General features: G+C 40.8%; 1 protein-coding gene across 1 annotated transcript in view; it reads left to right on the top strand.

Annotated features, from left to right (window-relative positions):
• The first annotated feature begins 8,444 nt into the window (after positions 1-8,444).
• LOC122996056 (FRAS1-related extracellular matrix protein 2-like) overlaps positions 8,445-18,907 on the top strand; it is a 62,219-nt gene continuing 51,756 nt past the window's right edge. Inside the window, exons 1-2 of the mRNA XM_044371581.1 lie at positions 8,445-13,687; positions 16,508-16,597. Coding sequence (XP_044227516.1) covers positions 8,689-13,687; positions 16,508-16,597 — 5,089 coding nt within the window. The 5' untranslated portion in view covers positions 8,445-8,688. The remainder of the gene's footprint in view (positions 13,688-16,507; positions 16,598-18,907) is intronic.

Here is an 18,907-nt window from a genome sequence, read left to right as displayed (position 1 = left end):
GTCTACTTTTTTTTTTCCAACAGTAGCTCATTTTGTCTCAGTGATAGCCTGCTGTGGGTGTGTGTGTTTGTACTCAGAGCGCAGGGAGATTGAGCTTCACAGCTACTCTCTATGTTCTTGTTTTGTTGTTTTTGTATGTTGAGGTTTGAGTGCAACAGGAAGCAGGTATTTTCAAATAAATAATTTTGAGATACAGTTTTATATTCAGCCATGAAAAAAATGGATAATGCTAAATTCTTCTTTACTATTACTACAACTGTTCTGTCCTACTACTACTACTACTACTACTACTACTACTACTACTGATAGCTAAATAAGATATTGAAATGCTTCTCCTGGGCATCATTATGAGGCCTTGAGCTGATGTATTTTGAGTCTCCCAAGAACCGGGAAATCGGATCCAAACTAAACCAAACTAAACAGTTAATGGTTTATAACACACTATAATGTAGAAGATATAAGTGTTTATTAATGTATTTGTCAACAGCTATAACTCCTCCTGTGGGCGCCCATAAGTGGAGGCTGGTGTATAAATAGATAATGAATTACAATATAGTAAAATACAGTCGTAATCATATAAATATGTCTTTGTAGGAGAAGTTATGATTGTTGACAAATTCTGTATGTTAATAAACACTTTAAATGTCCTTATAGCTGCTTAGAGCTAAATTATAGTGTCTTATAAACCATTTAATAATTGTTTATATACTAAATATATAATATAAATTATAAATAGGGGGACTTAAAGTAAAGTGTTGCCTAAACTACTATCTTCTGTAACCTACAGCCTATACACGGTGTGCATTTTGGGACCTGCACAGCTTCAAACTGTTTAAGTAGCAATAACATCAGCATCAGACTGCAGAAACAAATTTAATGAAATATATTCCGAACACTTTGCTCATTACCAGCGATTATCAATATACATGACTAATTCAGTAAATCTTTTTCACTATTATCAGGCTATCTTTTAAATTCTGTTTTCAATCATCATCATCCCCAGTTATGTTAATTTTGCCTCTGTAGGTTGGGTAGGGCTGATGTCTTATGCTTTTTTGTGGTTTTAAGGTTTCAGTCATCATTATCAAATTTTTAAAGCACCTTTTAAGCAACATTGTTTAATGCATGTGTCAGGTTTTATTAATTGCATAACATCTTACCTTTGTTTTAGAAACTCCTCTTCTCACACTGCAGGTGCAAGATCACCTCACTACATGTATACCTCAAGTGGTACAACTTCCACACAGGTGAGTTTGTGACACACTCCAATATAACTGCTGAGAAAGATAAAAGCATTAAAGCCATTGCCCTGAGCAGTCTTCCCTCAGTAACAGAGATCTCACTGGTGTGCTGATATTAAATGTCAGTGAGCATTTGTGAAGGGCAAGGCTTGTGAGTGAAATCTGTGTGCAGTGTGTGTGCAGCAAGTGTTAGCGGACAAGGAGCAGCTCCTTGGAACAGTGGAGAGAAAAGTGTATGAGTAAAGGGAAAGGGTGTCATACAGAGGGCCCTTAACCTTCAAACCAGCTGCACTGTCTGTTCTGACAGCTGAAACTTTGTTACTAGGCGGCGAAAACTCTCTCCCTCTTTTCTTTTACATCTGCTTTTAGAGAGCTTTCACACAGCTTCTGTGTGAGATTTATTTCTGCGAGGTGGACAAAACCCAGAGCAGATAGACGCCTTCTTAATGTCAAATGTCAGTGAAAATCCTGACCGAAATAAGCTTGCAGGTCGAACATAGATGCTGAGTATCCTCTTAGGTCGTCGGCGTGCTACTATATCTTTCTAATACCCTACATGCAAAAAAAAACCCCATGGTCTTCCTTAGTAAGTTGATTCTGTGTACCATCCTCAGCTTTGAGCCAGGCTCTAACACAACACTATCATGCCTGATAGTTCCGAGACAATGAAAAGATGCATCCTGATGCTGAGCTCACAGTTGCATTATTCTAATTTTTCTGTTGAAAAATGTCCACACCTGATCACCTTTAGCAAACTGAGATCTGTGGTTTCAAATGCAGAGCTAGAGATGCTTAGACATGTCTTTATCTCATCTCGTATTGACTATTGCAACGTCTTCTTCACCTCGCTTAGTATCTCAGCCCTTGATCGTCTGCAGGTAAATCAGAATGCTGCTGCAAGACTACTCGCTAGATCAAATAGACAGTCTCACATTACCCCTATACCCCTATAGCCCTTCACTGGCTCCCTGTTGTGTATAGGATCCAGTTTAAAATTCTCACTCTTACTTAAAGAGCATTACACGGTTAGGCTCCTGCATAGGTGGCTGATGCACTTCACCCTCACTCATCAGCTCGCTCTCTTAGGTCAAATAAGCTAAATTTACTGTCTGTCCCACACACCTACCTAAAGAGCTTTTGAGGCCGTAGCACCTAAACCGTGGAATTCTCTGCCCACACCATTAAGGTCTGCTGATACTGTGGATTCTTTCAAAGGCAGTTAGACACATCTGTTTAGACAGACTTTTGGGTAATCTGTATGCACTAGGTCTGCATTTTATGTATTTTTGTGTATTTTTATTGTGTGTCATGTTTTTTAGTTTCGTACTTTTTAAACCTGTGGCTTGGGTGGTCACTTAATCTTCTATGTTTTTTCTGTTGTATGTTGTCTAATGCTCTTGTAAAGCACTCTGTGACTTATGAAAAGCGCTTTACAAATCAATTTGACTTACTTACTTACCTCTAGCACTTGACTCATGAACTTATTCCTGGAATGCTGTTGCCACTCTTCACCACCAGAGAGCAGTAGTCTATTAAAAAATATCACAATTTCATTCCCTGATAATTTAGATAGCAACCATGGCTGCACTTGAATGATTGATTTGGCCCATTCAAATTCAGAGGAATGAAGGTGTTCCTCTTTTTTTCTTACCCCACTAAAATCTTTTGGTTATATATGGAAAATGATCAACAAGATACTTCTACAGCCTTAGTTGCATCAACAGTGGAACTAACTATGTAGTAAGTAGTTTCTTCTTTTTCCCATCTTGTATGTGTAATGGCCTCAGGAATATAAACAGCTAAATTTGTTCTTCTCTTTGTGCCTTCTATTGTTATCTGTACTTATGCTCCAAAAGATATATATCAAAGTAGAATACAATTAAAGTGAACATCTTGAAAATATGCTCAGAAACATTTCTCTCTTCTCTTCTCTTCTCTTCTCTTCTCTTCTCTTCTCTTCTCTTCTCTTCTCTTCTCTTCTCTTCTCTTCTCTTCTCTTCTCAGATTCATTGTTGGTCCATATTAAAATTCACAGTAACGAGGAGAAAAAAAGAAAAAAAACTTCAACCAATGTTCACCTCCAACAAGCCACAAGAGCTGACAACAACTGCTGCAAATTGACACTGCCTGCAGGGCTGAGGGCTGAGTGCTTTGTCTGATGTGTGATGGAGTGTGGCAGGCTTGTCCCTTATTAGACTCATCACCTCTGTGAAATCACATGAAATAGAGAGAATACGCTCAGCAAGGGGCATGTCACAAAGCCAACCAGCCAGAAAAAGTTTCACACACGCTGTAAACAAGTCATTAATGCTTAACAGTTCAGAATATAGGCTCCTCTCCTGTATTTAACGTAGAAGTCCCGGCAGCGAATGTCAACCTGGGAAACAAAGGATTTCAGGAATGTAACTGATATTCCTGAAATAAATGGATGAATGTCAAGTGTTTTTCAGATGCCAGAAAGTGGCAAACTGATTCATTTAAAAGTCTCTCTTTTCTCATAGTTTCCATGGCAATTAATCTAGAAAGAGATACACAAGAAGACAGCTTGCTGCAACCATATTTACCCAATTCTCCTCTAATTTATAATAATAACCTTGCTCCTCTAATTGAAAGGCAAAAACCAACAGGAGCATTATCATCTGTAATGTAAATGAATGTGTGAGACGCAGGAACAAACTGGCAGTTTCACCAGACAGTAAACATTTACCAGAATGGCACTTTGTGTAAACTCACACAGTCATTGTGTTGATGATTACAGAGCAGCAGCAGCACTGAGATGCTTGTTTGGAGAAGAAGAGCTCCTGGTGTGTCCTCTGAATGCCTGCATTTTCACGACTGTAATATGGGAACAAAGACAGAACAGATGTGGATCCGTATGCATTTTGTATGTCCTTGTGTGAATGTGTGTGCAATGTAGGGGTTTCCCATTAGACTTTCAGCTGACCCAGACGAAAAGTAATTGCAGGGTTGGATCCGCAAGTGAGGTAAAATCAGTGGTTTTGCATGTCGAGCTATTGCTTTTATGTCTAGGTTTTTCTCAAGAAGCAACAGGTTCTGCACAGTTATGGAGATAGTGAGGAAAGAGCAGAGAGTGACAGGAGACCTGCTCCTTTCATTGATGTTGAGTGTTGAAAGCAGAGTAACAGCTGTGTGATGCAGGAGGAAGTGGTGGAAGAGATGGTCAGACCCTTGAAGTAAAAGCACTAATAGCACAATGTGAAAATACCCCATTACAAGTAAAAGTGCTGCATTCAAAATTTTAACTGAAAGTACTTTTTTTTTTTATTTATCAGTAAAATGTACTTTACTATCAAAAGTAAAGGTACCCATTATGCAGAAGACTCCCTTTCAGAGGGTTGTAGTGAATTACTGGATTATTATTCATGATGCATTAATATATGATCATAATTTTAATGTTAGCTGGCCAAGAAGAAGCTTCTACTGCTGGGATTTTATAAACTAAACAAATGTTTTGTATGTAAAATATTTATGTGCAAAGTAATTATTAACTATAGCTGTCAAATAAATGTAGTGAGCTGTTGTGAAATAGAAGTATAAAGTATAAAGCGATGATTCCCTAAGGAAAGTACTCAAAGTTGTACTTAGATACAATGCTTGAGCAAATGTACTTGGTTCATTTCCACTATTGTGTCTAGCATAGGTAAATATTTTCTGTGTCCCAAATGTATTCAGTGTATGAATATATGAATATAATGTATTATTCATTGGGGTTATTTTACAAATGTACCCACGGCACATTTTCTCCTGAAGCATTAAAAGACCAAAGCAGTGCAATCAAGATGCAAAACATGGAGCTTCTGATTTTGTACATGGACTCTAACATTGTTGGACACCCTCAAACAAACATACTGAAGTAAGAGTCACATCAGAAGCAGAAACACCCTCTATACCTCCACTGTCAGCTGTGTCACACAGCTTTGCCACAGGACAGATTAAAACTCCTGCCTCTTGTTTCAGGTGAGACAGAGGTGTGTGTGCGGGTGGTGTGTGTCTACAAACAAATGTTTTCTTAGTGCAGTATAGAGTCACACTTTAGGGACTCAGCCTTGAAGGAGTAATCCATATTGTTGCACAATTATTTGTGGACATTTTTTGTGACTTTTTAATTGTTATGGTCCTGGTAACAAGACAAAACCATTTGACCGAGCATTATAAAACCTGCTTCATACATTTTCATATTGATCAATCTGCTCTGGTGTGTTCCTGCTGCTTTGCATCAATGTGCACTAAACCGGTGAATACTCATTTGACTTTTAATGGTTAATGTGGGTCCAACTCATCACAAAATTGCTATTCAATTAAATTAGCTTTTATGAAAAGTAGGAGATGTTTTGTCATTTGTGGCATGCTTGCCAGGATTTTTATGCAAATGCAACAATCTGATGGGTACCCAACCCTTGTACTGTCTCATTACCTGACAGTTTTGAATCTTTTACATTCCCACGTAGGCTCAAATCCCAGAATCTCCATGTGTGGCCTTATCACAGCTGAGCAGCTGCTGTGCAGAAGGAACCTCCAAATCCCATACTGTATGAATATGTCATAAATCTGAGGCTGGACTTTCTAAAAAGTTTCAGTGTGCTTGGTAGGTGATAGAGATGGACTGCAGGAGGGAGCTAGAGTTTCAGTGTTAATTAGTCAGATGGGAACAGAACAAGTGCTTGTTAAGTGTGCATCTAGGGAGTAAAAAAGAAATAATGGGAATTGCATACAGACAAGTGCTTATCATGTATGGATTCCTTTAAATATTTTCCTATGGAAAATAAGAGTTGTATTTTGTTTCCCACACAAGTCCAGGTGAAAATGTTCACTAGTCTCTAATTTGGTCTGCGTAATAATGATCTTCACATCCCTCCTTTGTTCCTCTTCACTCCCTCTGTCTCTTTCCTACAGACTTCGGTCTTCAGTATAATCTGTCTAAATGTACTCACTTCTCACAGTGCAGCTCTAATATGCATGTATCTGAATGTTTTCTCTCATGTCTCATCTCACAAAAAGAATGCTCTAAAGAGGATATACTATAAAGTATATGACAGCTGGAAAAGCTGGGGGTGCCATCTACTTTGAAATAACAAGGCACTACAAACCCTCTAATCACGTGGCATCTTAAACGTGGGTGGTGGAGAGTCAAGAACAAAATAGTGACAAGCAGCACTTCTAAAGTTCAAGTTACATATAAGGATTTTAAAGACTCAAGGCTGTCATGTTTGTAAGAACACTGAGGAACTTTTCAAATATTCATGTTTGAAAGAAAAGATTCATAGAAAGAGCCTTCAGTAGGATTATGGCAGCTATATAATTTGCCTCATGATAGCAATAGTATGAATTGTTATATATTTACAGTGTTGATGCGCTGTTCTTTGTGATGAACTTGTGTAAGTTCCTGAGAAGCACACCATGTATCTCAGAGATTGTGCAAATTTATGCGCAAACGTCTGACAGACTTATATTTGATTAACGGCATACCATGCTTTTTATTTGACTGGTACAGTTGCCAAAGCCATTGCTAATCTCTCTCCACAAACGCTAAATTCCACATGAAAAAATATTCTGCAGAAACACTGAAAATGGCAGAGAACTGATCACATCAAAAAGCCCATTTCCCATGCAGGAGGAGAGCAGTGGGCTTTTCTCTCATGACTTAGACTTGACAGATGTTCCAACTTGCTGTACAAATTTTCCCCCAGGACCACCACGGTCTAGCAGGATAGATTTTCTCCAGTCTTAAGAAACAATTTGCAGCGTTTTTTTGTCCCTGGAAGCCAAATGTATTTCACATTCCCATGTTACTGCTTATGGTTATATTTCAGATTTTATTTTTTTTTGCATTCTTTACTGATCTACACTGACAAGGACAGGATCTTTCTTTCTCCAGCCCAGTGGGCACTGAGAGGCTCTTTTTCTTGCTTGAGGGAAGGTCAGTGTGTTTTTAGAGCCCCACATTCAAGTGCTTATTCACAACAAGATAAACAGTAAGATGAATAATGAATGGATGAGTGCATATATGAATATGAACTAAACAACCATTTCGCCTCTATCACCTTATTCACACTTAAGCTAACTGCAAGAGGTGTGGAGTTGGAGCAAATGAGGAGGAACATTTGAGACTATTACCGAGCCAACAACAAGCATACAAATGACAGTATACCTTTATGTAATGACTAAAGCCCAAGGACTTGTGAACGTTTATCTCATCAGCATTTTGGCCATGATTATAATGACTGTCTCTTTGGATTCTTATGGTTATGATTCTTATAGTCAAACTAACCATAATAGTACCAAATTTTACAATATTATATACATGCAGTATGCACTATCCAGAACGTGCTCCAAATGAAAAATACTGTGAAATTACTTTTCAGGCTCTATCGATTTTTGTTGTGCTTAAAATTGTCTCAGAGTTCAAAAATAACTATGATGTGCAAAATCGTCTGAAGTTGCTCGATACATATAAATTAGCTTTTTTTGGCTTTATTGACAGTAACCAGGAGATATTTGGAGAGAGAGAGAGAGAGAGAGAGAGAGAGAGAGAGAGAGAGAGAGAGACAGAGAGAGAGAGAGAGAGAGAGAGAGAGAGAGGCATGTAACAATGGTCTACGAAGTCCTTGTATGCAGGGTGATGTAAAAATTAATAATTACAATGATTACAATTAGTGACTGCTAGTGCATTAAATATCTGCATTAATGTGTAAACAATTAATTTGTTGCAAATGATCAGTCATAAGATTTTTTTTGTTGTAAATTCTTAAAATTATTGATTAGTTTTGCAACTCTCGTAAATTAAATCTGTCTTTATCCTCAAAGCAGTTGCCTAACAAACGTGGTGGAGTTATTAAACGTTTTCTTCCTGACATGAAAACTACTGACAATCTCTGTTGCCTTCTGGGTTAGAATTTTGACATTTCTCCCAGTTTCATCAGTTTGTCTTTATATCCGCACAGATGACAAGATTATATGATCTGTGTCATGTAGCCTACACATGAGCAATACTCAAATAAGCTATTTTTCTTCAGGGAAATATTACCTTTATCAAATCTTGCGAAGAATGGTCCTGACTGGTGAAACTCAGTGATTGCACTGTATGTGATCTCTCGCGTCTGTGTAATTCAGTCCATGTTCCAGTCTCCGCCTCCCTGTGAATGTCAGCTGTACTGCCCACTGGCAATAAGGGTGAGGTAACAAGCCCTCAAAATCCTCCAATATGTGCAGAGTTGGGCGGTAGCACTCTTACGCAGGCTATCAAGTGTCTGAAGTTAAAACTCCTGCGCGCTTTTCTCTCTGAGCATGTCTGGGGACCGAACGGACAGATGCATGGGAATCACAGTCGAGGCATTCAGCTGACTCCCAACACTTAAGGGATTTTTACGTTTAGTTGAAACGACCGAAACATTTTTCAACATCACCTTGGCAGAGTGACTGTTTTCGGATGGTTTGGTTCACATCCGTTGCCAAGATGTTCCACAGACTTCTCCTGTGTTTATCAGTAACAGGTATTGTTTTCGCGCAGCCTGACAGCTCTGGATTATTTTACGCACTGAGATCTGAACTGTCAGAAGATGCAATCTTGGTGGCCAACAACGGAATACGTGTGCCTTTCGGGAGATCCGTCTTCATCGATCCCATCAATGATTTGGTGATTCAGACGCAGCCGGGGGACCGGTGCAGCATCACCGTCTTGGATAATGATCCGCTCTCACAAAGACCGGGTCATCTCTCTCCCAAAAAGTTTCCGTGTGATTTCGGTCCCAATGACGTGACATATTCCCACTACGGGTCCAGGAGTCCAGCTAAAGACAGAGTAAGGCTGCAGCTCAGGTATGACGCGCAAACCGAAACCGTTATTATCCCGTTTATGATGGAGGTTGAGGTAGTTTTTACGCAGCTAGAGTTACTCACCAAAAACATGCCTCTCACTGTTGATAATCTCAAAGGGATCAGTAACCCCATCGATAAGAAGATTTTAGAGTTTACATATGACAGAGACTCTTATAAATGCGAGGTCACATCCTTATCGAGCGGCAGCGCGCTGCCTAGATATGGAAGACTCATTGACGGGGGTAAACTTTCCAAAATGATGGACTGCGATGAATTCACACAAGCTGACATCCGCTATGAGCACACGTTTGAGCGCAAGTCACCCAACAGGGATTATGTTCCCATGGTTGTGGAGCTGCATGATAGGGAAGGCAACCTAGTGAAACAGGAGTATTTCCATCTCATGATTCGCATCAAAGAGGGAGAAGAGAATACTCCCCCTAAGCCCAGTTTTGTGTCCATGATGATGATGGAAGTCAGTCAGTTTGTCATGACTGCCCTCACCCCTGATATGCTCGCTGCTGAGGATGCAGAGTCAAACCCAGATGAACTTATTTTCAATATCACCTCTCCCTTATCTTATGAGGAAGGCTATATAGTCAGCACTGATGATAGAAATCTCCCCATCACATCCTTCTACCAGAGAGATTTGCGTGATCTGAAAATAGCTTATAAGCCCCCCTCCCTGGACTCAGACACTGAGAGGATTTTCCAGCTTGAGTTTGAGGTGGTAGATACAGACGGGGCCATCTCTGACCCCTTTGCTTTCATGATTGTTGTGAAACCGATGAACTCTTTGGCCCCAGTTGTGACACGTAACACTGGTCAGCTGCTGTACGAGGGTCAGTCCAGACCTCTCTTTAGCGCTCACAACTTGGAGATCAGCGATGAAGACAACCTGGACATTGTCACCTTAACAGTGGTGGACGGCCTGCGCCACGGAGACCTCATGGTGCTGGGTTCTCACAGGAAATTCTTCACACCTGCTGACCTTGCAACAGGGGTAGTTGTGTATCAGCATGATGGGAGTGAAACATACAGCGACAACATTGTCTTCAAGATGACGGATGGGATAAACGAAGTAGAATTCCTCTTTCCCATTACGATCGTTCCCACTGATGACGAGCCACCGATTATAAATGCCAACACTGGCCTTGTGCTATTTAAAAACCAGATGATGCCTATATCTCCCCTCATGCTCAGCGCTGCTGATATAGACTCTGAGGACTCAACTATTAAATTCACCATCGTCCCCCCCTTTTCCACAATTGGCACTGTGCTTCTAAGGCAGTCAGACGCCCCAGAGGACCCCTCCTCTTGGAAGTTCAATGCTGAGGATGAAGTGTATGAGAAGGAGGTGACAGAGTGGCTGCAGAAAGATATCACTGACGGGAAGTTGTTTTACAAGCATATAGGCCCCCACAACACAGACACTGTCATGGATCAGTTTGTGTTCACAGTTCAGGATGACAATGATCCCCCTAATGAGTCAGGAGAGAGTGTGTTTATAATTCGGGTTTTACCTATAGATGATGTACCCCCTGAGCTGTTCCCCGGCACCACCCTGCAAATGACTGTTCAGGAGTACAAGCTCACACACTTTAGCAAAGAATTTCTGCGCTACACTGACTTGGACTCTGAGGACCGTGACCTCAAATACACAGTTATTCAGCCTCCGACAGATACTGATGAAAATAACCCAGTTGTGTTTGGTTCCTTGGTTCTGACAGACAGCCCCGACACTGAAGTCACTGAGTTCACACAAGCTCAAATTAATCATCACAAGATCTCCTACGGCCCCCCAGACGTTGAGCTTGGAATCACAGCCCATGTCGTACAGTTTCGTTATACTGTTGAAGACACAGCTGGGAACAGCGTAGAGGGGGCTTTCACTATCTACCTCCAACCCGTCAACAACAAACCCCCACAGATTACTAACACGGGCTTCACAGTGTTTGAACGTGGCATGCACATCATCACTATCGCTGAGCTTGATGCCACAGACCCTGACACAATGAGTAAACAGATTACCTTTACTCTTAGCCAGCCTCCTAAGCATGGCCAGATACAGGCAGCATTCACTGACCTAGAGAAAAAAGGGGTTTTCAGACTTGAGGATATCTCAGAGGGGAAGATATCATATATTCATGGAGGGGAGGAGACGATGAGCGATGAATTTCAGCTGGATGTCAGTGATGGGATTCATGTTGTAACCGTGGCGGTCAAAGTCAATGTAAAGCCTGTCGATGATGAAACTCCAACTGTCAGTCTGCCTGCGGGAACGATTGGGTCTTATATAGATGTGTTGGAAAATGGAGCCACAGAAATCACAACTAATGTAATTCAAGGCCATGATGATGACACTGATGACCTCCAGCTGACCTTTATTGTAGAAGATCCTCCAGTTATGGGTGAAATCTTGGTTAAAGGAGTGCCTGCCACTAGGTTTACGCAGGCTGATATCATTAACGGTGTGGTTGTGTATGCACACACAGGTGGTGAGATAGGTCTCAATTCTCTGCAGGACGGTTTCAATTTGACTCTGACAGACATGTCTGATGATTGGACAGTAGGTGGCAATAAGGTCAACGGAGTCCACGTTCAAGTCACTATCCTCCCTGTTGACAGCCAGGCCCCAGAGGTCGGAGTTGGGATTCAATTCAGTGTCATTGAAGGGGAGAAATACGCCATCGGCCCTCAGCACTTGAATGCTGACGATAATGACACTCCAACAGATGATATCCTTTGCACCATCATTGTCCAACCCTCCGCCGGCTATGTGGAAAATATATCACCTGCCCCAGGCTCAGAAAAGTCCAGGTCAGGGACAGCAATCAGTGCTTTTACAATCAGAGACATCAGGGAGGGAAATATCTACTATGTGCAGAGTATTCACAAAGGGGTAGAGCCAGTGGAGGACAGGTTCACATTTAGGTGCTCTGATGGCATAAATTTCTCAGAGAACCATTTTTTTCCAATTGTTATCATCCCTACAAACGATGAAAAGCCGGAGATTTATTTGAGGGAGATAGTCGTGATGGAGGGGATGAACATTGTCATTGACACTCCGATTCTGAACGGGGCTGATGCCGATATCCCACCTGAGGAGCTGATGTTCATAATTTCCAAACCTCCTAAACACGGTGCCATTTTAAACCAGCTATCTACAGGATCTGTTTTGGTGACTAATTTCACTTTAGAACAGATTAGGGAGGCATCAAGTATTATTTATGAGCATGATGACTCAGAGACAACAGAGGACAGCTTTGATGTCACTCTGACGGATGGAAAGTACTCAGTGCAGAAAACAGCCGTGGTTATGATCATTGCTGTTGATGACGAGACCCCCAGAATGCTAATCAATGATGGCCTGGAGGTAGAAATCGGAGAGACCAAAGACATCAACAACAAAATACTAAAAGCAACAGATTTAGATTCAGATGATAGTACGCTCACATATATTATCCGGTTTGGGCCCGGTCAGGGTCTCCTGCAGAGGAAAACCCCACCCGGGTCTCTAGAGAACATCACAGTAGGCATGAATTTCACACAAGCTGAAATTGATGCAGGGCTTATACAATACACACACAACGGACAAGAGGGCATCCGGGACTTGGTCAAATTTGATGTCACGGATGGACTTAATCCACTAATTGATCGTTACTTCTACATCACTGTGGGCAGTATTGACATGGTCTTCCCTGATGTGGTCAGTAAAGGCGTGTCTCTGAAAGAAGGTGGCCGTGTGACTTTGACCACAGATCTTCTCAGCACCACTGACCTCAACAGCCCTGATGAGAACTTGGTCTTCACCATCACAAGGGCACCTGTTAGAGGCCACTTGGAGTGTACAGATACTCCTGGCATGCCCATTGTGTCGTTTACTCAACTCCAACTCGCTGGCAGTAAGATCTACTACATCCACACCTCGGATGATGAGTTGAAAATGGACAGTTTTGAGTTTGAAGTTACTGATGGTTACAATCCTATTTTCAGAACATTCAGAATCTCTATTGTGGATGTTGACAATAAGAAACCTGTTGTGACTGTAAATGGTCTAATTGTCACAGAAGGTCACAATAAGCTGATTACACCATTCGAACTCACTGCTGAGGACCAAGACACAGCCGAGAAGCTGCTGAAATTCACCGTCACCCAGCTGCCTGTTCATGGTAAACTCCTCTACAACCAGTCCAGGCCCGTCACCAGCTTCACCAAACAAGACCTCAACGAAAACCTCATCAGCTACAAACACGACGGAACTGAATCATCAGAGGACTCCTTTTCCTTTACGGTCACTGATGGCACACACACTGACTTTTATGTTTTCCCTGACACTGTTTTTGAGACTCGGCACCCTCAAACCATGAAGATCACCATTGTGGCAATTGACAACGGTGTCCCCCAGATTTTGGTGAATAAAGGTGCCCCCACTTTGAAGATTTTGGCCACAGGTCACCTGGGATTCCCCATCAGCTCCAAAGTGCTGAGAGCAGAAGACAGAGACAGCAGCCCGGCCTCCCTGGTGTTCCACATCACTACCCAGCCCAAACATGGCTACATCGTTAACCTTGGACAAGGAAACAACTCCATCAACACATTTAGTCAAGGTAAGCCCTGAACAAAACTCGCACCAGTATTATAATGCATTATCTTTGCATGAATATTGCATGTGGATGGCATAATCAACTGACAATGATTTTGTCAAGCACTATTCAGTGGCAGAGTGATGGTGGACTCCAGAAAAAAAAACCCTAAAAAACAGTTATGATTTTAAAATGTAGTCTGGCTTAATCACTAAATCAATTACCGTAAAGGTTATTCCACTCCATAATATAACATAATTTTCATTATTAGTTTGCAAAATGACAGGAGTGTCAATCTGACAGTAAAAAAAATCCTTCTCCCCACTCAGACATCTTTTAAAATTTTAAAAACAGTGTCATCAAGTCATCATTTTTTGTAATCAAATATTATCATCCCTTAATGTTCAATGTGATACTCTTTAACTTCAGAAAATCAGAAAGTTAGAGAATGTTTAAGTTAAAAATCCTTGCAAATCTGTAAGTTTTGATTCATTTTTCACACGGCCTACAAAAGATTTTAATTTATGGGGTAATAATTATTCATGTGTGACCAGTACTGGCTTGGGAATTTCAATAGTTAATTTATGGGCCTGATTTAGATGTGCCTTGCTCATCAAATCATAATTAGCTGACCAAAGTAGAGGCTGATGTTTCACGCAAATGGCTTGTAGACGGTTAGAGATGAATAACTTATTATTTCTGCATCTCCGGGGAAACGTTCACATCTGATGTTCTCTACAATGGCTTGTTAAATGAAGCAGGACAGAAGTAGACGATCATGTAAAAAGGTCAGTGCAGACCTTTTAGTGACAGAATGGCATTTGAGCTGCAGCTCATTCTGATGTTTGACCAGGTCAGTTCGATTGCAGAGAATTTATTGCAGCTTGTGCGTCTTAAAAAATTAAACTCCCAACAAAATACATTTATTATAAACCACCAACATACGTAGCGAGTTATACAACCTGAACTATAAATATGTAAACATGTATGCCATGTCTGCATGCCTGTTTGTTGATATTGCAGACAGAATCAGGACAACAATGCCACTGATTGAGGTCCAAAGTGATGCAATCAGTGCAGTATTTCATATCATGCTGAGGCAATTATACAAATACATAAGAAAATTCACCCGCTCATGCCACAGCTTAGCACAAGCACAGACAGGGTCTAAGAGAGAGTGAAAAAGAGCTCTTCACTCTGCAGGCGATGGGCACTTTTGACAACCACTGTGCGGCTGCAGTCTTTAAAAGAAAAAAGGGCACAGATCAGACATGAGTGCAGTGAGAAAGAGAAGCAAAGGGGCAGAAGAGGGGACAGAGAGAGCAAGTAAAGTGGAAGAGAGTGCAAAGGAGGCAGGGGAAACGGATGGAATGACGAAGTTGTAGGTTGCATGAGAGAAATAAGGAATGAGGAAAGGGGTGTGAGAGAGAAAGAGAGAGAGAGAGAGAGAGTGTGTAACCAGCCTTGTCAGAAGAATCAGTCAGGTGAAAGAGACAATCCCTCGCTCTTTATTTACTCATCCTATTTCCAGGGCACATCCCAGGAGACATTCTCTTTAAATATTTGATGAACAGTGTGCCCCTGGTTCACCGTGTTGACTTTATATTTGCAAGGTCCTCAAGTTCAAGGCCGCAATACTTGCGTCGTCCTCCTCTTGCTTTGTCTACACGATCAGACCACTACTCGCTAAAAATGAACTAATTCAAAAGCAGAACAATGCTCTTACAAAAATCTTAAAATATATATTTGTTTAATGGAAAATGGTAATACATTTTTGTCCGAGCCTCCATGTGTGAAAGGAAGAAGGAGAGGGAGCATTGACAGGAAGCCACCTAAGAGGTTTAAGACGCGTCCCAGTCAGGAGTCAGGGGTTTATACTTTTATGAACCTCCTTCCTCTGACATCTATTATTGAGGGAGGTAGTTTGCAGGGGCCAAGCCCTTTCACAGTCTTGATGATTTTGCTGCACTGTAACAGACGTTTCTGGAGAATCGTGGAAAAAATGCAGACCGAGCCCTGTAATTCAGAGATGTTAGCAAAACAGCTGTGGAAGCGTAGGTGCCCCGCCGCAATCCTGTTTTTAACATTCTTAGCCTCGTCTGTCATTAAAAAGATCCATTGTCACCTGGTTTTCAGAGGTGTTGACACAGAGAGCTGGCAGGTTTAGAATTTAAACATTTTCTGTTGGTTTAGTCTGAGCTGTCTCGAATTTTAGGTTGTGGCCTTATCGTCCTGGATTACGGATGCATGACTTTCAGAATGCTTTCTCTGGTAGAAAATTGTTCATGCTGAGTGCTGATAAGGAACTGAATCAGTGTGATACAAGAGACCTGCTGTTACTGTAGCTGATATGGTGCTGAAGCGGGACAGATTCCATCTTTGAACAATTATTTGACAGAGAGAGTGTTTGAACAAGCCATAAAGCCATATTACAACTTCAAAGTGCATTTGAGGCTATTTCTGTTGCCAGCGTGAAACTTCACATGAAGTTTTTTTTTTAATCTTAAAATGCAAATTGTCTCATAAATATATTTTTTTAATCTTGACAAGGGCAAATCTCTTCAATATACAGTTTATAATTTAGCTATCACCTTGCTTTAAGTGAAATTTTCATCACGCATCATTTCACATTGACATGACAGTGTAATCCTTCACTTTTAAATAGAGAGGACACTGGAAATCATTTGCTCTCTGCAAAACATATCAAAACATTTATTGCCATTTCCTTGTCATTTTGATTTTGTGGTTGTTTTCCTTTGTTGGCTTGAGGTGTTTTTTTCACTTTTTTCACTTCCATATTTTTGACTTTTTTTACACTAAACTAAAGTTACTCTCCTGTTACAGCTGATATTGATGACCTGAACATCTGTTATGTGTTGTCGAATGAAGAAAATGCTACATCTGATCTCTTCCACTTCTCTGTTGAGGATAACGGTAAGATAGCACCTTTCTATCTTTATATTTACATTTAGATTTTAGCTTTTGTTTTTTTTTTGCACAGAGACTTTACACTGATTGAGCAGAAAGGGTCCTGAATGTGTTGCCAAATGACATTTTAACAAAATGTTGATAGATGCAAGTGAAGATCAAACTTGCCACTTTTTGGCTGGACCGGCCACAGACCAGCCCTATAACCATGGTTGTCTGTGAGTGAGTGAGTGAGTGAGTGAGTGATGAAGTTACACCATTGGTCGGCCAGCTGAGTGTTGGAGTTTTATTGGCTGTTGCTCTTTCAAAACGAATTGGCACGAGATGATGGAAGCGGAGACCTGCAGCACAACGCAGAGCGACTGTGTTTCCTGCTCTGAGCTCTGACGCTCTCAGCTCTGGTGTTAAATGCAGCTGAACTGCTGTTTAAACAGACGCGTACCAGCATCTCTACCGTCTCCTCCTCTACCATCCAGTGGGTTCGATTCTCCAGCTGGCAGCAGCTGGCGGAAGAGACGCTCTGTGGTGCGTTTGCGATTTTATAATTGACTAACACCAGGACGCAAACTTTTTATTTCTCTGATGTTTTCACATCACAAACGATGAACAACAGCATTAAAACACGAGACTTGCAGGTAAAACATGCAACTCATGTAGGCTGTTATATCAGTTTAGTGTGGGGAGGCTGCTCTGCCGGTGCACTTGATTTGGCTGTAACTGCGGTAAACGGGCAGAGATAACGCTTCTGAATTTGCACCCAAAATATTGTCGAAACTTTCATTTATAATTTTCACTGCAGCCTCCATAATTCTCAACCAGGAAAGGGTTAGGGACATGAGGCAGAGTGCACAGTTCAAGTACCCCAAATAACCATCACTCTGACAAAACACACAATGCAGTGTGAAAAACGAGACATATGCAGAGTGAAACAGATGAAAGAGCAGGGTGAGTTCACAGATAATTAGAATAGTTAGAATTAGAGTGAAAATAAGTTCTCTTTCAAATAAAACATCCCAATATATGAGTATAAAGTATTGTTCTTGCAACTGCATTCATAACCTTTTTTCTGACTCAAACAAAGCTTAGCCATGTCATTTGATGTTCTCCTTCAGTAAACTTTACCAGCAAATATTACTGGGACCACTACAGAAAATTGCAGATGAACATTTAATATCCAGGAATTCACATTATAGACACTACGACTGACTGTCCCTGTAACAAATTGGCCACAATTTCACACATTGACCAAACACATCCAGCCATATACTAGTAGGTTGGTTATTGTATGGTTTCTCTAACCTTTAGACCCACCAGTTTCACTCTGGGTGAACACAGACTGTCTCCTCCTCTCTCTGGGTTTCCGGGTACATAGTTGTCAGGGTTCATAGAATAACTCATTGTTCATAACTCACAACTCATAATTGTGATTGAAACCACTCAAATCAAGCATTGTATTCCAGCTGATAGCACTGAATTCGAGCTGAATTTTGTAAATTGTTCCTGGCAGATTTAACAAACAGTTCGGTGAAGCGTATTTTTGTTGAATCTGTTGTTTTCATTCTGTATCAGTGGGCTAAATGGGAGCCATCCCTTTGTCAGCTTCAGATGCATGAGGTGACTGGTGCTTGTGCTGACTTCATTTGTGACTTCAGGTGATCTGCTATTCAGAGCTGCTGCAACTGTGGGTCAATTTCTGAAAAATTTACATATGCCATGGTCTTCTGTCTGTAACTGTACACTACAAATTATGCTACATCCTATTAGCTTACTAGTGAACTGACAAGACTTCCAGGTTTATCAAAGATAGAAAACTGCTTTTGTGGTGCCAAGATTAACAAATGTCATTTTCACAGTTCAATGATTTAATGAGACAGACTGCTTGTATAATTTGTGAATATGGCTGTAGGATATGTCATACAGTCTTACTGCATACTATTCTGATTTTGCAGGCTTTCCGTTGGCATAGAGAAAGAAATTTGATCAATATGTATTAAAAATACAAGCTACATAATACAAAATAAATAAACCTTGAGATGATCAGCCTGAAATGTACTTATTTAAGTGTTTCAACTGTTTGCCTCTAGAGGGTTAGAAGGGTAACTCTCATATATAGAGCAGTAAGCACTTTCGGTTTATAAATAAAAACCTGCTTTCATTTTTATGTATAAAATCAGAATAAATATTCCTCTGTTTTGTTGTGACCAGCTAGAGATGCATAATAACTCATTCACAGCCTGATTTATGCAAATGCACATTCAATGCGGTACATTACGCTCTATATGTGTGCTTGAAACATGTGTGTAAAATTAGCATCCA

The sequence above is a fragment of the Thunnus albacares genome, chromosome 13, assembly GCF_914725855.1.
Source record: "Thunnus albacares chromosome 13, fThuAlb1.1, whole genome shotgun sequence".
Classification (NCBI taxonomy): Eukaryota; Metazoa; Chordata; class Actinopteri; order Scombriformes; family Scombridae; genus Thunnus; species Thunnus albacares.
This window is presented reverse-complemented; position numbering and strand designations above follow the sequence as displayed.